This window comes from Coregonus clupeaformis, chromosome 23 (assembly GCF_020615455.1).
Source record: "Coregonus clupeaformis isolate EN_2021a chromosome 23, ASM2061545v1, whole genome shotgun sequence".
NCBI lineage: Eukaryota > Metazoa > Chordata > Actinopteri > Salmoniformes > Salmonidae > Coregonus > Coregonus clupeaformis.
The window spans coordinates 47,949,097-47,970,999 of record NC_059214.1 but is presented as its reverse complement, the minus strand read 5'-3'; the positions used below and the strand labels follow the sequence as shown (position 1 = coordinate 47,970,999).

General features: G+C 48.9%; 1 protein-coding gene across 5 annotated transcripts in view; it reads right to left on the bottom strand.

The window, feature by feature from the left end:
* The window catches only part of LOC121536473 (tensin-1-like), a 318,940-nt gene that overhangs the window by 176,550 nt on the left and 120,487 nt on the right, over positions 1-21,903 (bottom strand). For all 5 annotated transcript variants that reach the window (XM_045206739.1, XM_045206740.1, XM_045206741.1 and 2 more), the window contains exon 3: positions 8,036-8,073. In XM_045206739.1, coding sequence (XP_045062674.1) covers positions 8,036-8,073 — 38 coding nt within the window. The remainder of the gene's footprint in view (positions 1-8,035; positions 8,074-21,903) is intronic.

The following is a 21,903-nucleotide window of genomic DNA, read 5'->3' as shown; positions in this document are numbered from 1 at the left end:
CTGGGTTGAACAGCACATTACTGGGCTGAACAGGACATCACTGGGCTGAACAGGACATCATCGGCCTGAACAGGACATCACTGGGCTGAACAGGACATCACTGGGCTGAACAGGACCTCAATGAACAGGACATCATCGGGCTGAACAGGACATCACTGGGCTGAACAGGACATCACTGGGCTGAACAGGACATCACTGGGCTGAACAGGACATCAATGAACAGGACATCATTGGGCTGAACAGGACATCACTGGGCTGAACAGGACATCACTGGGCTGAACAGGACATCACTGGGCTGAACAGGACATCAATGAACAGGACATCATTGGGCTGAACAGGACGTCACTGGGCTGAACAGGACATCACTGGGCTGAACAGGACATCACTGGGCTGAACAGGACATCACTGGGCTGAACAGGACATCACTGGGCTGAACAGGACGTCACTGGGCTGAACAGGACATCACTGGGCTGAACAGGACATCACTGGGCTGAACAGGACATCACTGGGCTGAACAAGACATCACTGGGCTGAACAAGACATCACTGGGCTGGGGAAAGAAAAATGTCCTATCCCATGACTTAAAATTCAGTTGTCTTTATGACTGTACCAGATTGTTGATTTGATATAAAGCCTGATAAAGCCTGATGTAGATGGCTGGTTACTTGAACAGATCTCTCAACCTGCTGATCCTGTGGCAAAGACCCAATAGATTTACAAAATATTTACCTTCTCCTCTCCCCCATCACCAGCTCGCAGTCCCACCCACATCCAGCATGGACAGCAACTTCCACACCCATTTCCTGAGTAACACGTTTTCTCTGCAGGTGCTTACCTCCATCACCCCTCCCCACTCCCACCTCCATCCCCCCTCCCCACTCCCACCTCCATCCCCCCAAAAAAGCCTAGAGTCTTCTTGGGTATGACGCTACAAGCTTGGCACACCTGTATTTGGGGAGTTTCTCCCATTCTTCTCTACAGATCCTCTCAAACTCTGTCAGGTTGGATGGGGAGCATCGCTGCACAGCTATTTTCAGGTCTCTCCAGAGATGTTCGATCGGGTTCAAGTCCGGGCTCTGGCTGGGCCACTCAAAGACATTCAGAGACTTGTCCCGAAGCTACTCCTACATTGTCTTGGCTGTGTGCTTAGGGTCGTTGTCCTGTTGGAAGGTAAACATTTGCCCCAGTCTGAGGTCTGAGCGCTCTGGAGCAGGTTTTTTCATCAAGGATCTCTCTGTACTTTGCTCCGTTCATTTTTGCCTCGATCCTGACTAGTTTCCCAGTCCCTGCCGCTGAAAAACATCCCCACAGCATGATGCTGCCACCACCATGCATCACCGTAGGGATGGTGCCAGGTTTCCTCCAGACGTCAAGGATGATCATTTCAAACTGGATGCACCTGAGCTCAATTTCGAGTCTCATAGCAAAGGGTCTGAATAATTATTTATTTCTGTTTTTTGTTTTTAATACATTTGCACACAAAAAATAATGTTTTCGCTTTGTCATTATGGGGTATTGTGTGTAGATTGATGAGGGTTTGTATTTATTTAATCAATTTTAGAATAAGGCTGTAACGTAACAAAATGTGGAAAAAGTCAAGGGGTCTGAATACTTTCCGAATGCACTGTATATAGGCGCCTGGATGTGTCTAAAAGGCAGACACAGTAAATAATAAGACGGAAAGTCGTTGTTCTCACGCCAATTAGTGTTTTTTTTTATTAAATTACCACCAGAACAGACAAATAAATAAATAAATAGAACCATGATGCTATTATCAATACAGGTCTGAATCATGAAATTGCAAAATATTCAGGGACTTTCCTCATGTTATTCCCCCCGTGACTCACAATGGAAACAGCATGTGGACAGAACACATGAAAACAGCCAATGTTTGGGCCAAACCATACTGGGTTTCAGTCATTCATCTGGGTTCAACTGGTGACAAGGGTTCCATGTCATTGTGAGACTATACCCAGACCTACGACTACAAGGACTATACACAAGATGCCTCCAGTTGCTATTTTAAAGATGGGCTATTGCATATTCTGGCATAGCATTGTCTTCTGTGCCCGGTGACTGAACCTTGAATGCTGAAGTTGGCCAATGGCAGCTCCAGTAGCAAGAATAGGGGAGTGTTATTGGCTATAACAACAGAAGAAACAGAAAGGAGCTTGATACATGGTGGGATCTTTCAGCTAACGCAACAGTCATCCAAGCCACCGCTACATTTAGCTAAACAAGGGGGCTGAACTGCAGGCCATCCAGTGGCCATAACGCTCTCAGTATCAGCGGTTAACGTAATGAAACCTAGATCTCATGCAGGGACCAACCTCGCCAAGGGAAACGAATGGCTGTCCAGTCCAAATAAAAACATGCTTTTCTTTTTGGTTTGAAGAACAGAGATGGAATTGCAGGGGAGGCGGGGGAAAATGAAAACACATACTTCATCACTGAGAGAAGAGGGAGGAGCGGTGATTAGCTGTGTGTATTCGTGTTTTCTCAGGCCTCCCTATTAATCACCAGAGGAACACAGTAGTTTCCTACCCAAAACACGCTCGGTGCCCGGAGCCATATCTCTAGGCTGGTCAGTGCTCTTCACAACCCAGGGAAATTCCTAAAAATGCACAACAAGTCTACAACGTTCTCTGGACATCGGCTCGTTGCCAGAGTATTTTGGAAAGGACTGTAGTCAACAGTCCTTTCAAAAGAAGATAATGAGTGAAATATGGTAGAATCAGAAGTACCCATGATACAAGACTTGAACCATGAACAATTATTTTGCCATGGCTTATGTACAGGTTGGAGACTGCTACTACACTGAGAGCTCCATTTAGATTTTCTAAAGTCCTCTCTTCTTGCACATGGGCCATCTCGTAAAATCAAACTGTCCATCGGAACATTAAAAGATGAAGGAATAAGCCAGGCAGTGAGGATACTGTTTGATTTTTAAAAAACGACTCTGGCTAGACGCAAGCCCCTTTCAGTTTCTAATCTACATATGTATGTAGCTTGTCTTATTTACGGTAGTTTGACAGCTTGCTGATGAAGTTGTAGACGTGTTCCCAGCACAGTCAGTCTGTACTTCAGCGTGTTTCCAAAGCACCAATCGCTACGTTGTAACGTTGCAACATCAGCTAAACGCACAGTGCAGCAGCAGACTACTGTACTGACTCGTACTGACTTGGGGCAGAGCAGGATGTTTGCTGCTTCAATAAAAGTTGTTAATTGTGATGAAATAATGTTACTACAGTAGCTGACTAACTAGCTAGCTAGTTAGCTTGCTTATGGAAGGAGCATTACATTTAGTGTTGCACTAGCTGATTGGTTAGCTTCTCTTTCGTTTTGTATGACGTGACTGGCTCAAGCTTAGCTACAGTAAGACGTTTAATGAATAGTTTTCATGTACAAGATCAAACTTCAGAAATACACTAATCTCCTTAGCTAGATGTAAAATTGCGCGACTAAGACCTTCTCGAAATTAAAATTCTAAATGAATTACAGATTTCTAGACTTACTTTGATTTATTCTGACAATTTTTTTTAGGGTGACATAGTAGTGACTGTTGCTAGGTAACATGCTAAGATTCATGGGAAGAAGTTGCTGCCAAGGGCGCCGAGTCACCATATGATGCCCACTCGATAAAGAGGCTTTTGAAGGGCACTGTGGAGCACTCGATGACTCGACAACTAGCGTTAGAGATTGACTCGATTGACCCGTAAACGCACATATTGAGTACTCGAAGTGCTTGAAGTGTTCGGTTTGAGATTCAGCCTATAATTGTTCATGGATATACCACTGCAGTCCCAATGATGACTAAACTCAGGGGGAAAGAGCCTAATGAATAACTTATCGTTCTCCTACCTATATTTACAATCCACCAGAGACTTACAATTCATTTAGTTCACCTTTGGAATTCAAAATCTGGTCCAACCCCACAGTCCAGCTTCCCAGACTTGGCTGAAACTGGCTTCGGCTGAGTTCAAGGCAGTACCGTTGAACCGTCATTGAACTGCTATGTTTATTACAGTAAATACAATTACTGATGGCGTCATCTCCGACATCTAGAAACTATGTTGTGGAGTTGACACACTTAAAGCTATAATAAAAAGATGAACAAGCAAGATGGATATCGACTAAAATAGACACACTATAGACAGTAGTACACACACCTCTTCTATCTCAAACTCCATCAAAACCCACCAACAAATTAAGGTCCCTCTATTTACACCCCTAGTATAGAGACTTTTGTTGATTACTACAGCCCAAAAGCTACCATCGACTCCATAGCAGACACTGTCGGTCCTCCACAGTTCCACGCCATATTCAGTCTGTGGGAAGGGACAGGCTTTATTCTGTCTAATTACGAGTGTGAGTTGAACCAGGGCTCGTCGCCAGCCCTAGATTTTTGCTTTCTGAACTGTTTTCACAACGAGACAATTCCACACACACACACACACACTGTCTCTTCCTTCCTGTGACAGGACTGAGATTCCCATCTACACTGAGCAGGCCCAAAGACCTCCATAATATTGTTAACTAGGGGAACTTGTAGGTGTGTTTGTCTGAAGGAAAGTTTAGTGGAAAGGATAGGTCCATTTGTCACTGGTATTTAGTGGATGACATGATGGCACGGAGCAAGCAGCACCTGTGCACAGACAGGAAAATACAGACAAATATCAAACTGACACCTCACATTGGATTGGATGAAGCTGTGTTTCCCATTCATTTCAAATCCTCTTCCCACAAATTTCATCTAGCGTTGCTGAGGCCTCAATTCACCTTTCCACTCTCTCTCTCTTTCTCTGTCTCCAAATACTTTCGACATACTCACACTTTTACTTTACATCTTACTCTCTTTCTCACAGACACACAAAATGCACACAGACACACACACACACACACACACACACACACACACACACACACACACACACACACACACACACACACACACACACACACACACATTGACCGAAACATACTGTCATTACACACAGTCTGACCATTTGTTTTTAGTAGCAGAGGTTATGCAGGGGATACGTGCGAGTCTTATCTAAATATGGATGTGGAGATTTATCCCTGTAGCGAGTCAGTGTGGAAACGGTCTCAGCATAACAGAGTTATTACCACCACTTGGATTCCAAACGTGCAAGATCACATATTAATCAAAACTGAGGAAAGGGGCAATGGGAGTTCCTTAACCTTACATCTTTAGCTAGTCAATTCTTCATGAATAATGAATTCAAGGCGATGCAAGCTTGATTGAACGCTGATAGCGATCGAACTAGCCTTCATCAACTATCATTCACAACATACATGTTCTTTAATGTCAAGGCTAAAAGTCAATTGCGACCTACCAAGGACAATCTCAGAGGGAATATTTGTCTGATTAGAGAAAATTGAGGTTTGTCCATGTATGTCCATGTTTGCTGATTGGGAGTAGTTTGAATTGTACTCTCATCACGATTGAATTAAGAAACAGCCTCTGCACTCTGGACCTGTCTTTACAAATCAACCCTGGGTTCACAGAATTCCTGCACGCGTTCCTTCCTAGCAAAGAACTCCAACAACAACACCAAGAGAGAAGACCATTTCACATTTAGTTAGTTCTCTCTTCATTTGTTCTACCCTTCACTCATCACATTCTCTTATTTGTGTAGTTTTATACATTTTTATGGGTTTCAATCACGTTCTCGTATTATTAAGTCAGATTAGTTACGGGGTCATGAATGGCGTATATTTGGTGGGGGAAGCGTTGATTGAAATACAGTTTGTTGTCATTTTAAGAACCAGTAAGCCAAGAAGAGGTCACATGGGCTGGTCATTACACACTGCTTCATAACTTTTCCCCAAAACAGTGGGAGGCTATTTATTTATTTAATCATTTACCGGAGTTGAGATGGATGCAATTAAAACATTGACACATTGAATTACACACAGTCATCAACCAGATCCATTGCATTAGCTTGAGCTAATTTGTTTTCACCACTCCTATGAGACTGACTGGTAAACCTTCACCCCTCCTATGAGACTGAATGGTAAACCTTCACCACCGTTTGCACCCCTGGTATTTCCTGTCAGTCTGAAATTGAGCACGGTAGTGGGAGCTGGGTAGAGATGGAGCAGGGTAGTGGGAGCTGGGTAGAGATGGAGCAGGGTAGTGGGAGCTGGGTAGAGTTGGAGCAGGGTAGTGGGAGCTGGGTAGAGATGAGCAGGGTAGTAGGAGCTGGGTAGAGCTGGAGCAGGGCAGTGGGAGCTGGGAGCAGGGTAGTGGGAGCTGGGTAGAGTTGGAGCAGGGGAGTGGGAGCTGGGTAGAGTTGGAGCAGGGCAGTGGGAGCTGGGTAGAGTTGGAACAGGGGAGTGGGAGCTGGGTAGAGTTGAAGCAGGGCAGTGGGAGCTGGGTAGAGTTGGAGCACGGTAGTGGGAGCTGGGTAGTGGGAGCTCGGTAGAGATGGAGCAGGGTAGTGGGAGCTGGGTAGAGTTGGAGGAGGGTAGTGGGTGCTGTGTAGAGTTGGAGGAGGGTAGAGGGAGCTGGGTAGAGTTGGAGCAGGGTAGTGGGAGCTGGGTAGAGATGGAGCAGGGTAGTGGGAGCTGGTTAGATTTGGAGCAGGGTAGTGGGAGCTGGGTAGAGTTGGAGCAGGGCAGTGGGAGCTGGGTAGAGTTGGAGAAGGGTAGTGGGAGCTGGGTAGAGTTGGAGCAGGGTAGTGGGAGCTGGGTAGAGTTGGAGCAGGGTAGTGGGAGCTGGGTAGAGATGGAGCAGGGTAGTGGGAGCTGGGTAGAATTGGAGAAGGGTAGTGGGAGCTGGGTAGAGTTGGAGCAGGGTAGTGGGAGCTGGGTAGAGTTGGAGCAGGGTAGTGGGAGCTGGGTAGAGTTGGAGCAGGGTAGTGGGAGCTGGGTAGAGATGGAGCAGGGTAGTGGGAGCTGGGAGCAGGGTAGTGGGAGCTGGGTAGAGTTGGAGCAGGGTAGTGGGAGCTGGGTAGAGTTGGAGCAGGGTAGTGGGAGCTGGGTAGAGTTGGAGCAGGGTAGTGGGAGCTGGGTAGAGTTGGAGCAGGGTAGTAGGAGCTGGAGGAGGGTAGTGGGTAGAGCTGGCAGCTCTGTAACATTTCAGTAATGGCTGCCAGATGAAAGGCGGTGATGTATGGTGTGTGTGTGTGTGTGTGTGTGTGTGTGTGTGTGTGTGTGTGTGTGTGTGTGTGTTTGTGTGTGTGTGTGTGTGTGTGCGTGCGTGTTGAGGAGGGTGGGTGCTATACATCTATATTCTAAAGTCTAGTAAATCTCTCACTGCTACCTATAGACAAAGTCAGTCTTTCCTGATCTCCAGCCCTCCTTCACCGCCTCTCTCTTTCATTTTCCTCCACTCCTCCCCTCTTCAAAAACAAGTCTATCATGTAACAAGCCCGTGGACGATGTAGCGTGCTGCTGTTTATTTTGAGAAGGGGGTGATGTCGAACATGCAAGGGTTCAGCCAAACCAAGCACATACTGGGACAGCCTGCACTTGTTTTCAGATACCTCCGATGTTGGGAGAGTGCAGGAACTTTGTTCCAGCCGAGGCCCCGTCCGCCTCATTAACACAACATTTCCTTCTGATAAGCTCTGCTTGGCTTTGAAGGAAAAGAGAGTTGAGCTAACTAAAGCACTAAGAGCTAACCACAGGAGGTTGGTGTCACCGTAATTTGGCAGGATGGGCTCGTGGTAATGGGATGGAGCGGAATGAGTAGACATGGTTTCCATGGTTTCCAGGTGTTTGATGCCATTCGATTCGCTCCGTTACAGCCATTATTATGAGCCGTCCTCCCCTAAGCAGCCTCCTGCGGAGCCAACAGAGGATGGGAGACTTGGTACAGCCTCGCTGTATGTTCTGTCACAATGCCCTACATAAGGCTGTTGTGCACTTGAGATGTGACGTGATGACGTGATGACGTAACGACAGTTTATAACAACCTATATCTAAAAGGCGTAGCTAAAAGACTCCCACTGCTTAGACAAGCCCATTCGGCAACATAAGAGCCCCGAGAAAAGATGGCTGCTCTTACCTTAACTTCACATGTCTTGTGGCAAGTCAGCCGGCACACTAGAAGTGGGAGAAAAACAGGAATTCAGAGTTTGTTTACATTTCCTAGAAATCCAGCGTACATTTCTGCTATATTAAATTCAAACACTGCTGAGCGGAATGAAATGCAACATTGAGTAAATGAAAAGAGTGTATTGAAATTCTACCTCGTCCAAGTTCAACATGTTTACTCTATGGTCAAAGTCAAATATTATTGACTGTTACAAACTGATGCTGCCCAGTACTGGGGTCTGGTTTGGTGCTCTTGTGCTTTTGGCCTTGTATCAGAGACATGGGTCATATACTTTGGATAGAGTCTAAGGGTTCTTGGGGTTCTTGGGGGTCTTGGGGTCTGCACAACATTCCACCTCCCCCAGATTTCAGTAGAGGATATAGGAGACACCCCCCCTCCCCCCCCCAGAACAGAAATGGGGGTCTTGGAGCGTAAAAAAACAACGTACGAGTATAAGAGGTAAAGGGGAAAGGGAATTGGAAGAGGTCATGAAAATAGGCATGCTATTGTAAGTGAAAATGAAAGTGGGAGAAATGGTCAGGAAGTGGGAAGAAGAGTTACATCCCATTGAAATGGTCAGGAAGTGGGAAGAAGAGTTACATCCCATTGAAATGGTCAGGAAGTGGGAAGAAGAGTTACATCCCATTGAAATGGTGAGGGAGTGGGAAAAATAGTTACATCCCATTTGGAAACAGGAAAGACAGTATGTTAGGTGGGAGTTGGACCATTGAGGATCTCACAACAGCCATTCAAAGTTTCAAACCATTCTCCTATGTGCTGTTTCTCTCTCTCCCTCTCCCTCTCCCTGAACCCCTGCTGTAACTACAAATGGGGGTCAACAGGAGAACTACAAATGGGGGTCAACAGGAGAAAACATCTGGCCCAATAGGTCATGAATTTTCAGCCGATCTGCTCAAAGAGTAGGAATCTGAAGTCCATTCAGTGGGCTTCAAGCGGACGCTTCAACCCAAGTATGAAAGGTATATGCTTTCTCTGGAAACCCAGCACACCTTATGTTATATGTAATTCTTCCTAAATCCTGCCGCAAGCCACATTTTTATACGGGAGTGTAATATTTATTATGATTAGGTTGAAAGATGGCCCCTCCTCTCATTGTGTGAAGTGGGGTTCCAATGGAGTTGGAAGCAGTGTAGTTCCTACCCCACGCTCCAACCCCCGAGGAGACGCTGGTTCCCAGGTTCCTACACCACACTCCAACCCCCGAGGAGACGCTGGTTCCCAGGTTCCTACACCACGCTCCAACCCCCGAGGAGACGCTGGTTCCCAGGTTCCTACCCGACGCTCCAACCCCAGAGGAGAGGCTTGTTCCCAGGTTCCTACACCACGCTCCAACCCCCGAGGAGATGCTGGTTCCCAGGTTCCTACACCACGCTCCAACCCCCGAGGAGAGGCTGGTTCCCAGGGTCCTACACCACGCTCCAACCCCCGAGGAGACGCTGGTTCCCAGGGTCCTACACCACGCTCCAACCCCCGAGGAGACGCTGGTTCCCAGGGTCCTACACCACGCTCCAACCCCCGAGGAGACGCTGGTTCCCAGACGCTGGATCCCAGATTCCTACACCACGCTCCAACCCCCGAGGAGACGCTGGATCCCAGGTTCCTACACCACGCTCCAACCCCCGAGGAGACGCTGGTTCCCAGGGTCCTACACCACGCTCCAACCCCCGAGGAGACGCTGGTTCCCAGGTTCCTACACCACGCTCCAACCCCCGAGGAGACGCTGGTTCCCAGGTTCCTACACCACGCTCCAACCCCCGAGGAGACGCTGGTTCCCAGGTTCCTACACCACGCTCCAACCCCCGAGGAGACGCTGGTTCCCAGGTTCCTACACCACGCTCCAACCCCGAGGAGACGCTGGTTCCCAGGTTCCTACACCACGCTCCAACCCCGAGGAGACGCTGGTTCCCAGGATCCTACACCACGCTCCAACCCCCGAGGAGACGCTGGTTCCCAGGATCCTACACCACGCTCCAACCCCCGAAGAGACGCTGGTTCCCAGGATCCTACACCACGCTCCAACCCCCGAAGAGAGGCTGGTTCCCAGGGTCCTACACCACGCTCCAACCCCCGAGGAGACGCTGGTTCCCAGGTTCCTACACCACGCTCCAACCCCTGAGGAGACGCTGGTTCCCAGGTTCCTACCCCACGCTCCAACCCCCGAGGAGAGGCTGGTTCCCAGGTTCCTACACCACGCTCCAACCCCCGAGGAGACACTGGTTCCCAGGTTCCTACACCACGCTCCAACCCCCGAAGAGAAGCTGGTTCCCAGGATCCTACACCACGCTCCAACCCCCGAAGAGAGGCTGGTTCCCAGGGTCCTACACCACGCTCCAACCCCCGAGGAGACGCTGGTTCCCAGGTTCCTACACCACGCTCCAACCCCTGAGGAGACGCTGGTTCCCAGGTTCCTACCCCACGCTCCAACCCCCGAGGAGAGGCTGGTTCCCAGGTTCCTACACCACGCTCCAACCCCCGAGGAGACACTGGTTCCCAGGTTCCTACACCACGCTCCAACCCCCGAGGAGAGGCTGGTTCCCAGGGTCCTACACCACACTCCAACCCCCGAGGAGACACTGGTTCCCAGGGTCCTACACCACGCTCCAACCCCCGAGGAGACGCTGGTTCCCAGGGTCCTACACCACGCTCCAACCCCAGAGGAGACGCTGGTTCCCAGACGCTGGTTCCCAGGTTCCTAACACCACGCTCCAACCCCCGAGGAGACGCAGGTTCCCAGGTTCTTACACCACGCTCCAACCCCCGAGGAGACGCTGGTTCCCAGGTTCCTACACCACGCTCCAACCCCCGAGGAGACGCTGGTTCCCAGGTTCCTACACCACGCTCCAACCCCCGAGGAGACGCTGGTTCCCAGGTTCCAGCTACATAGAGTTATTTTATCCAGTCGAAGAGCACGGCTCTCTTTGAATACTAAAAGTAATGGTGTCTTACAAAGCTACAGTGCCTTCGGAAAGTATTCAGACCCCTTGACATTTTCCACATTTTGTTACATTACAGCCTTATTCTAAAATGGATTAAATAAATATAAATCCTCAGCAATCTACACAAAATACCCCATAATGACTACGCGAAAACAGGTTTTTAGAAATGTTTGCAAATGTATTACAAAAAAACAACAGAAATACCTCATTTACATAAGTATTCAGACCCTTTGCAATGAGACTCGAAATTGAGCTCAGGTGCATCCTGTTTCCATTGATCATCCTTGAGATGTTTCTACAACTTGACAGAAGTCCACCTGTGGTAAATTCAATTAATTGGACATGATTTGGAAAGGCACACGCCTGCCTATATAAGGTACCACAGTTGACAGTGCATGTCAGAACAAAAACCAAGATATGAGACAGGATTGTGTCGAGTGTACCAAAACTGTTTTTGCTTTGTCATTGTGGGGTATTGTGTGTAGATTGATGAGGGGAAAAAAAACAATTGAATCAATTTTAGAATAAGGCTGTAACCTAACAAAATGTGGAAAGAGTCAAGGGGTCTGAATACTTTCCGAAGGCACTGTATACGTCAAGTGTAATTAACACATTTATAAAATATTGATTACTATGTATAGCTTTGTAAGACTATAAATGACCAACCACCCAACTTTGGAGTAGTAAAGAAGGTCTATTTCCCTGCTTTTTACAGGAGCTGGCTAGTAGTTCCTGGAACTAATGATATGCTAACTTCAACTTCCTTCAAACTGCATGCAGAGACATACAATTGGTATCCAGGAGTTTGTCTGACTCTGGGTAAGTAGGAAGAAATGCTCAAGCCTAAAGTATCCCTTTAAGTATAGAACCCAACAGATTTATCAAGGGCTCAAAGTGCTGTCCTCATGCGCTACCATAAAGAGTGGTTTCCATAAAGAGTGGTTTCCCCTATACTATATTGTTCTCTGGAATACCACCAAACTGTGCTCCACCCACCCCATCACACGGTCCAGATACAGTGACTCGTTCTGTTCCCAGCATATGAGCCCTGAGTAAGCACACTCCCCTGGGGTACAAGGGGAAGACAGAGAGAGGAGGACTTCCATATTGGGTGTGAAGGTGGCCAGCTCAAGGGCCCGGTCAGGCTTTTCCCTTGTTAGGAAGTTAGAGATCTGCAGTGTAAACAGAGCAGAAATAAATGAAGAGGTGAAACGATGGGAGAGGGCTAAGAGAAGATGAATAGGAGGGGTAAAGGGGTAGAGGGATACAGGGGTAGAGGGGTAGAGGGGTAGAGGGATAGAGGGATAGAGGATTACAGGGGTAGAGGGGTAGCGGAATACAGGGGTAGAGGGGTAGAGGGGTAGAGGGGTAGAGGAATAGAGGGGTAGAGGGGTAGAGGGATAGAGGGGTAGAGGGGTAGAGGGGATAGAGGGGTAGAGGGATAGAGGGGTAGAGGAATACAGGGGTAGAGGGGTAGAGGGATAGAGGGGTAGAGGGGTAGAGGGGTAGAGGGGTAGAGGGGGTAGAGGGGTAGAGGGGATAGAGGGGGTAGAGGGATAGAGGGGTAGAGGAATACAGGGGGTAGAGGGGTAGATGGATAGAGGGGTAGAGGGGTAGAGGGGTAGAGGGATAGAGGGGTAGAGGGGTAGAGGGGTAGAGGGATAGAGGGGTAGAGGGATAGAGGGGTAGAGGAATACAGGGGTAGAGGGGTAGAGGGATAGAGGGGTAGAGGGGTAGAGGGGTAGAGGGATAGAGGGGTAGAGGGGTAGAGGGGGATAGAGGGGTAGAGGGGATAGAGGGGGTAGAGGAATACAGGGGTAGAGGGGTAGAGGGATAGAGGGGTAGAGGGGTAGAGGGGATAGAGGGGTAGAGGGATACAGGGGTAGAGGGGTAGAGGGATAGAGGGGTAGAGGGGTAGAGGGGTAGAGGGGATAGAGGGGTAGAGGGGTAGAGGGGTAGAGGAATACAGGGGTAGAGGGGTAGAGGGATAGAGGGGTAGAGGGGTAGAGGGATAGAGGGGTAGAGGGGTAGAGGGGATAGAGGGGTAGAGGGATAGAGGGGTAGAGGGGTAGAGGGATAGAGGGGTAGAGGGGTAGAGGGATAGAGGGGTAGAGAGGTAGAGGGGTAGAGGGGATAGAGGGGGTAGAGGGATAGAGGGGTAGAGGGGTAGTGGGGATAGAGGGGTAGAGGGATAGAGGGGTAGAGGAATACAGGGGTAGAGGGGTAGAGGGATAGAGGGGTAGAGGGGTAGAGGGGTAGAGGGATAGAGGGGTAGGGGGTAGAGGGATAGAGGGGTAGAGGGGTAGAGGGTTAGAGGGATAGAGGGGTAGAGGAATACAGGGGTAGAGGGGTAGAGGGATAGAGGGGTAGAGGAATACAGGGATAGAGGGGTAGAGGGATAGAGGGGTAGAGGGGTAGAGGGATAGAGGGGTAGAGGGATACAGGGGTAGAGGGGTAGAGGGGTAGAGGGGTAGAGGGGTAGAGGGATAGAGGGGTAGAGGGATAGAGGGGTAGAGGAATACAGGGGTAGAGGGGTAGAGGAATAGAGGGGTAGAGGGATAGAGGGGTAGAGGGATAGAGGGGTAGAGGAATAGAGGGATAGAGGGGTAGAGGGGTAGAGGGGTAGAGGGGTAGAGGGGTAGAGGGATAGAGGGGTAGAGGGATAGAGGGGTAGAGGAATACAGGGATAGAGGGGTAGAGGGATAGAGGGGTAGAGGGGTAGAGGGATAGAGGAATAGAGGGATACAGGGGTAGAGGGGTAGAGGGGTAGAGGGGTAGAGGGTAGAGGGATAGAGGGGTAGAGGAATACAGGGGTAGAGGGGTAGAGGGGTAGAGGAATAGAGGGGTAGAGGGGTAGAGGGATAGAGGGGTAGAGGGGTAGAGGGATAGAGGGGTAGAGGGATAGAGGGGTAGAGGCATACAGGGGTAGAGGGATAGAGGAATAGAGTGGTAGAGGGATAGAGGGGTAGAGGGGTAGAGGGGTAGAGGGGTAGAGGAATACAGGGGTAGAGGGGTAGAGGAATAGAGGGGTAGAGGGGTAGAGGGATAGAGGGAATAGAGGGGTAGAGGGGATAGAGGGGTAGAGGGGTAGAGGGGTAGAGGGATAGAGGGGTAGAGGGGTAGAGGGGTAGAGGGGTAGAGGAATAGAGGGGTAGAGGGTAGAGGGATAGAGGGGTAGAGGGGTAGAGGGGTAGAGGGGTAGAGGAATACAGGGGTAGAGGGGTAGAGGGATAGAGGGGTAGAGGGGTAGAGGGGTAGAGGGGTAGAGGGGTAGAGGGATAGAGGGGTAGAGGGGTAGAGGGGTAGAGGGGTAGAGGGGTAGAGGGGTAGAGGGGTAGAGGGATAGAGGGGTAGAGGGGTAGAGGGGTAGAGGGGTAGAGGGGATAGAGGGGTAGAGGGATAGAGGGGTAGAGGAATACAGGGGTAGAGGGATAGAGGGGTAGAGGGGTAGAGGGGTAGAGGGATAGAGGGGTAGAGGGGTAGATGGGTAGAGGGGTAGAGGGGTAGAGGGATAGAGGGTAGAGGGATAGAGGGATAGAGGGGTAGAGGGGTAGAGGGGTAGAGGGGTAGAGGGGTAGAGGGTTAGAGGGATAGAGGGGTAGAGGAATACAGGGGTAGAGGGGTAGAGGGGTAGAGGGGTAGAGGAATAGAGGGGTAGAGGGGTAGAGGGATAGAGGGGTAGAGGGGTAGAGGGATAGAGGGGTAGAGGGATAGAGGGGTAGAGGAATACAGGGATAGAGGGGTAGAGAGATAGAGGGGTAGAGGGGTAGAGGGATAGAGGGATAGAGGGATACAGGGGTAGAGGGGTAGAGGGGTAGAGGGGTAGAGGGGTAGAGGGATAGAGGGGTAGAGGGATAGAGGGGTAGAGGAATACAGGGGTAGAGGGGTAGAGGGGTAGAGGAATAGAGGGGTAGAGGGGTAGAGGGATAGAGGGGTAGAGGGGTAGAGGGGTAGAGGGATAGAGGGGTAGAGGGGTAGAGGAATAGAGGGGTAGAGGGGTAGAGGGATAGAGGGGTAGAGGGGTAGAGGGGTAGAGGGATAGAGGGGTAGAGGGGTAGAGGAATACAGGGGTAGAGGGGTAGAGGGGTAGAGGAATAGAGGGGTAGAGGGGTAGAGGGATAGAGGGGTAGAGGGGATAGAGGGGGTAGAGGGGATAGAGGGGTAGAGGGGTAGAGTGGTAGAGGGATAGAGGGGTAGAGGGGTAGAGGGATAGAGGGGTAGAGGAATACAGGGGTAGAGGGTAGAGGGGTAGAGGGGTAGAGGGATAGAGGGGGTAGAGGGGTAGAGGGGTAGAGGGGTAGAGGGGTAGAGGGGTAGAGGGGTAGAGGGATAGAGGGGTAGAGGGATACAGGGGTAGAGGGGTAGAGGGGTAGAGGGGTAGAGGGGTAGAGGAATAGAGGGATAGAGGGGTAGAGGGGTAGAGGGGTAGAGGAATACAGGGGTAGAGGGGTAGAGGGGTAGAGGGGTAGAGGGATAGAGGGGTAGAGGGGATAGAGGGGTAGAGGGGATAGAGGGGTAGAGGGGTAGAGGGGTAGAGGGATAGAGGGGTAGAGGGATAGAGGGGTAGAGGGGTAGAGGGTAGAGGGATAGAGGGGTAGAGGGGTAGAGGGGTAGAGGGATAGAGGGGTAGAGGGATAGAGGGGTAGAGGCATACAGGGGTAGAGGGGTAGAGGGATAGAGGGGTAGAGGGGTAGAGGGATAGAGGGGTAGAGGGATAGAGGGGTAGAGGGGTAGAGGGGTAGAGGGGTAGAGGGGTAGAGGAGTAGAGGGGTAGAGGGATAGAGGTAGAGGGGTAGAGGGGTAGAGGAATACAGTGGTAGAGGGATAGAGGGGTAGAGGGGTAGAGGAATAGAGGTAGAGGGGTAGAGGAATACAGTGGTAGAGGAATACAGGGGTAGAGGGGTAGAGGGGTAGCGGGATAGAGGGGTAGAGGGGTAGAGGGATAGAGGGGTAGAGGGGTAGAGGGATAAAGTGGATAGCGGGGTAGAGGGGTAGAGGGGTAGAGGAGTGGGGAATGTGGGTAGTGAGGAGAGGCGGTTAAAGAATAGGAGGTAGGAGGATCGAGTAGAGAAAATATGATGGGCTAGGAGAGGAGGAGACAAGGAAAGGATGGATGAGAAGAGGACACAGAGACCCTCGTCCAAAAATAACGGGGAGAAGGGAGGGCATGAGAGATGACAGTTAGCTTAGTGGGTAAGAGCGTTGTGCCAGTAACCGAAAGGTCGCTGGTTCTAATCCCCGAGCCGACTAGGTGAAAAATCTGTCGATGTGCCCTTGAGCAAGGCACTTAACCCTAATTGCTCCTGTAAGTCGCTCTGGATAAGAGCGTCTGCTAAATGACTAAAATGTAAAATGTAAATGTAAAAATAGAGACTGGGAAAGAGAGAAGGGGAGAAAGAGAGAGAGAGAAAGAAAGACGAGAATATGCAAGAAAAGACGAAAGAGGGGAGAGGATATAAGATACAATGGCAAGCAACGGGTGTTGGGAGCTGGGAGCTGGGTGTTGGGTGTTGGGAGCTGGGTGTTGGGAGCTGGGAGTTGGGTGTTGGGAGCTGGGTGTTGGGTGTTGGGAGCTGGGTGTTGGGAGCTGGGAGTTGGGTGTTGGGTGTTGGGTGTTGGGAGCTGGGAGCTGGGTGTTGGGAGCTGGGTGTTGGGTGTTGGGAATTGGTCCAAATGGAAGAGATGATGAGGAGCGTTGAGGGGCTGGTTCCTATCTGACTCAGGGCTTCAGGAATGTTCTTTAGGAGGGGAGGGAGGGAGGAAGGGAGGGAGGGAGGGGCTATTTCCTCACCCAGGTCCTTTGTAATGGGTCTGGACTCCCAAAGGGATGGGCTGAGCCCAGCTAGAGAGAGGAGGACTGGGATATTTCCTCTCTCATATTTGCATGCACACCATGTACCATGCTCTGGCCTGCCCACTACAGTAGACTGTCACAGACACCATGTACCATGCTATGTCCTGCCCACTACAGTAGACTGTCACAGACACCATGTACCACGCTCTGTCCTGCCCACTACAGTAGACTGTCACAGACACCATGTACCACGCTCTGTCCTGCCCACTACAGTAGACTGTCACAGACACCATGTACCACGCTCTGTCCTGCCCACTACAGTAGACTGTCACAGACACCATGTACCATGCTCTGTCCTGCCCACTGCAGTAGACTGTCACAGACACCATGTACCACGCTCTGTCCTGCCCACTACAGTAGACTGTCACAGACACCATGTACCACGCGCTGTCCTGCCCACTACAGTAGACTGTCACAGACACCATGTACCATGCTCTGTCCTGCCCACTGCAGTAGACTGTCACAGACACCATGTACCACGCTCTGTCCTGCCCACTTCAGTAGACTGTCACAGACACCATGTACCACGCTCTGTCCTGCCCACTACAGTAGACTGTCACAGACACCATGTACCACGCTCTGTCCTGCCCACTACAGTAGACTGTCACAGACACCATGTACCACGCTCTGTCCTGCCCACTTCAGTAGACTGTCACAGACACCATGTACCACGCTCTGTCCTGCCCACTACAGTAGACTGTCACAGACACCATGTACCACGCTCTGTCCTGCCCACTACAGTAGACTGTCACATATATAGATACACACTCACATGCACACACTAAAGCACACACCAAAATGACCACTTGTCAGTGTGTGTGTTTAATCTTACCGTTAATACTTAGGCCCTGCACGGGTTTCCTAACCACCATCCCTCCCCGGGGCAGCTGTGGATTCTACCGGAGTAAATGTTTACCTTCCCAGGTTTGTGCTGCTTACATGCAGAGTAAATACACAAACATACCAGCCACACTGACGGATGAGTCTGATGGGGTGTGTGTGTGTGTGTGTGTGTGTGTGTGTGTGTGTGTGTGTGTGTGTGTGTGTGTGTGTGTGTGTGTGTGCATATGCATACATTTAAGTCTGTATGTGCAAACACTCCCCATGTCACACCCTTCACCATTCCTCTGTCTCTGCTCTGTCCTCTACACACCTATCATCAGTCACACGTTGGCTTGACGTCCCTTTGGACGTGACACCGCCTGTTAATTCAGGTGTTAAGTAATGACTGATCGAGGTGTTTCTTCCTGTTAGGCAGTTAACACACCCAAAACCATGTGGTGGGTGTGTGTGTGGGTGTGTGTGTGTGTGTGGCGTGTGTGTGTGTTGCCATTGTAGGATAGGAACGTCCAGAACATTTGTTTGAATATCTATATTTTTATATGGACTTCTAGGGAAGTATAACGGATATCCAACCAGCTGTTTCCATATTCCAGTCTGTCGGCTGAATGAAAATGCTCGGGGAGGCTGAGTCTAACAGGAGTGTGTTATTTCAGTGATTAAATGGGACTAGATGGGAGTGTGTGTTGTGAGGAACAGAGACCGTAACCTGGTTGTATAGTTATGGCTGAGGTTCTCACACTAGCCATAGTTCACTCGCAATCCCTTCTTTGACGTCTATAGTCCAGTTCACTTGTAGGAGGAGCCATGCGGTAAAGGAGCATTTTCTTTACCAGGGCTCTCCAAACCTCTTCCTGTAGCCTGGCGGGCAGGAGCGTTGGGCCAGTAACTGAAAGGTTGCTGGATTGAATCCCCAAGCTGACAAGGTAAAAATCTGTCGTTCTGATCGTTAACTCCAACCCTGTTCCTGGAGAGCTATCCTCCTGTAGGTTTTAACTCCAACCCTGTTCCTGGAGAGCCACCCTCCTGTAGGTTTTAACTCCAACCCTGTTCCTGGAGAGCCACCCTCCTGTAGGTTTTAACTCCAACCCTGTTCCTGGAGAGCCACCCTCCTGTAGGTTTTAACTCCAACCCTGTTCCTGGAGAGCCACCCTCCTGTAGGTTTTAACTCCAACCCTGTTCCTGGAGAGCCACCCTCCTGTAGGTTTTAACTCCAACCCTGTTCCTGGAGAGCCACCCTCCTGTAGGTTTTAACTCCAACCCTGTTCCTGGAGAGCCACCCTCCTGTAGGTTTTAACTCCAACCCTGTTCCTGGAGAGCCACCCTCCTGTAGGTTTTAACTCCAACCCTGTTCCTGGAGAGCCACCCTCCTGTAGGTTTGTGTTTGCTGCAGTATGGTGGGTAAAGGCAGTTCGGCTGGCTGGCTGGCCTGTAGAAGCAGCATATTTGATGTTCTGCTGGCCTCTAGTGGTGATCTTGACTCAACTGTGTTTCTGCATTTCTTAAAGGCCCAGTGCAGTCAACATTTTATTTTTCCTGTGTTTTGTATCATACTGTACAACAGCTGATGAAACTAACACTGTAAAAATGTGAGTCTTATTTCCTGATAGTTGCTGGTTGAAAATGCAATCTACAGTGGACCTTCTAATCAGCAGGTTTTGCATGGATGGAGTTTTGGCTTGCCTGGTTACATCATTTTACATTTTAGTCATTTAGCAGACGCTCTTATCCAGAGCAACTTACAGTTAGGTGAGTGCATAATTTTTTTTTTTTTTCATACATCATCAGGCAGTATAAATTAAAACAGACCAATAACAAAGAGAGTTCCAAACTTCTCTACCAATTACATGTAGTTTTCAGATTACATATCACTCCCCACTCCCAGACAGTCCTTATTGCTTGAGAAATCGTTTTTTGCTAAAAAAGCTAGTTGTGTTGCTTTTTTTACAATTTTAATGGAAAACTATTACAGAAAGGTACTTAATTGTTACCCAGAAAATATTTGATATTGAGATAAACACATCTGCATTGCGCCTTCAACTGAACAGCAATTGTGTCCACATTGTCCTTGGAGGCCACAGTCTGTTAACTGTCAGCCTTGTCATGTTATCATCATCAGACTGTTAACTGTCAGCCTTGTCATGTTATCATCATCAGTCTGTTAACTGTCAGCCTTGTCATGTTATCATCATCAGTCTGTTAACTGTCAGCCTTGTCATGTTATCATCATCAGTCTGTTAACGGTCAGCCTTGTCATGTTATCATCATCAGTCTGTTAACGGTCAGCCTTGTCATGTTATCATCATCAGTCTGTTAACGGTCAGCCTTGTCATGTTATCATCAGCAGTCTGTTAACTGTCAGCCTTGTCATGTTATCATCATCAGTCTGTTAACGGTCAGCCTTGTCATGTTATCATCATCAGTCTGTTAACTGTCAGCCTTGTCATGTTATCATCATCAGTCTGTTAACTGTCAGCCTTGTCATGTTATCATCATCAGTCTGTTAACTGTCAGCCTTGTCATGTTATCATCATCAGTCTGTTAACTGTCAGCCTTGTCATGTTATCATCATCAGTCTGTTAACTGTCAGCCTTGTCATGTTATCATCATCAGTCTGTTAACTGTCAGCCTTGTCATGTTATCATCATCAGTCTGTTAACGGTCAGCCTTGTCATGTTATCATCATCAGTCTGTTAACGGTCAGTCTTGTCATGTTATCATCATCAGTCTGTTAACGGTCAGCCTTGTCATGTTATCATCATCAGTCTGTTAACGGTCAGCCTTGTCATGTTATCATCATCAGTCTGTTAACTGTCAGCCTTGTCATGTTATCATCATCAGTCTGTTAACGGTCAGCCTTGTCATGTTATCATCATCAGTCTGTTAACGGTCAGCCTTGTTATGTTATCATCATCAGTCTGTTAACGGTCAGCCTTGTCATGTTATCATCATCAGTCTGTTAACGGTCAGCCTTGTCATGTTATCATCATCAGTCTGTTAACGGTCAGCCTTGTCATGTTATCATCATCAGTCTGTTAACGGTCAGCCTTGTCATGTTATCATCATCAGTCTGTTAACGGTCAGTCTTGTCATGTTATCATCATCAGTCTGTTAACTGTCAGCCTTGTCATGTTATCATCATCAGTCTGTTAACGGTCAGCCTTGTCATGTTATCATCATCAGTCTGTTAACTGTCAGCCTTGTCATGTTATCATCATCAGTCTGTTAACTGTCAGCCTTGTCATGTTATCATCATCAGTCTGTTAACGGTCAGCCTTGTCATGTTATCATCATCAGTCTGTTAACGGTCAGCCTTGTCATGTTATCATCATCAGTCTGTTAACGGTCAGCCTTGTCATGTTATCATCATCAGTCTGTTAACTGTCAGCCTTGTCATGTTATCATCATCAGTCTGTTAACGGTCAGCCTTGTCATGTTATCATCATCAGTCTGTTAACTGTCAGCCTTGTCATGTTATCATTATCAGTCTGTTAACGGTCAGTCTTGTCATGTTATCATCATCAGTCTGTTAACGGTCAGCCTTGTCATGTTATCATCATCAGTCTGTTAACTGTCAGCCTTGTCATGTTATCATCATCAGTCTGTTAACGGTCAGCCTTGTCATGTTATCATCATCAGTCTGTTAACTGTCAGCCTTGTCATGTTATCATCATCAGTCTGTTAACGGTCAGCCTTGTCATGTTATCATCATCAGTCTTTTAACGGTCAGCCTTGTCATGTTATCATCATCAGTCTGTTAACGGTCAGCCTTGTCATGTTATCATCATCAGTCTGTTAACGGTCAGCCTTGTCATGTTATCATCATCAGTCTGTTAACTGTCAGCCTTGTCATGTTATCATCATCAGTCTGTTAACTGTCAGCCTTGTCATGTTATCATCATCAGTCTGTTAACGGTCAGCCTTGTCATGTTATCATCATCAGTCTGTTAACGGTCAGCCTTGTCATGTTATCATCATCAGTCTGTTAACGGTCAGCCTTGTCATGTTATCATCATCAGTCTGTTAACTGTCAGCCTTGTCATGTTATCATCATCAGTCTGTTAACGGTCAGCCTTGTCATGTTATCATCATCAGTCTGTTAACGGTCAGCCTTGTCATGTTATCATCATCAGTCTGTTAACTGTCAGCCTTGTCATGTTATCATCATCAGTCTGTTAACGGTCAGC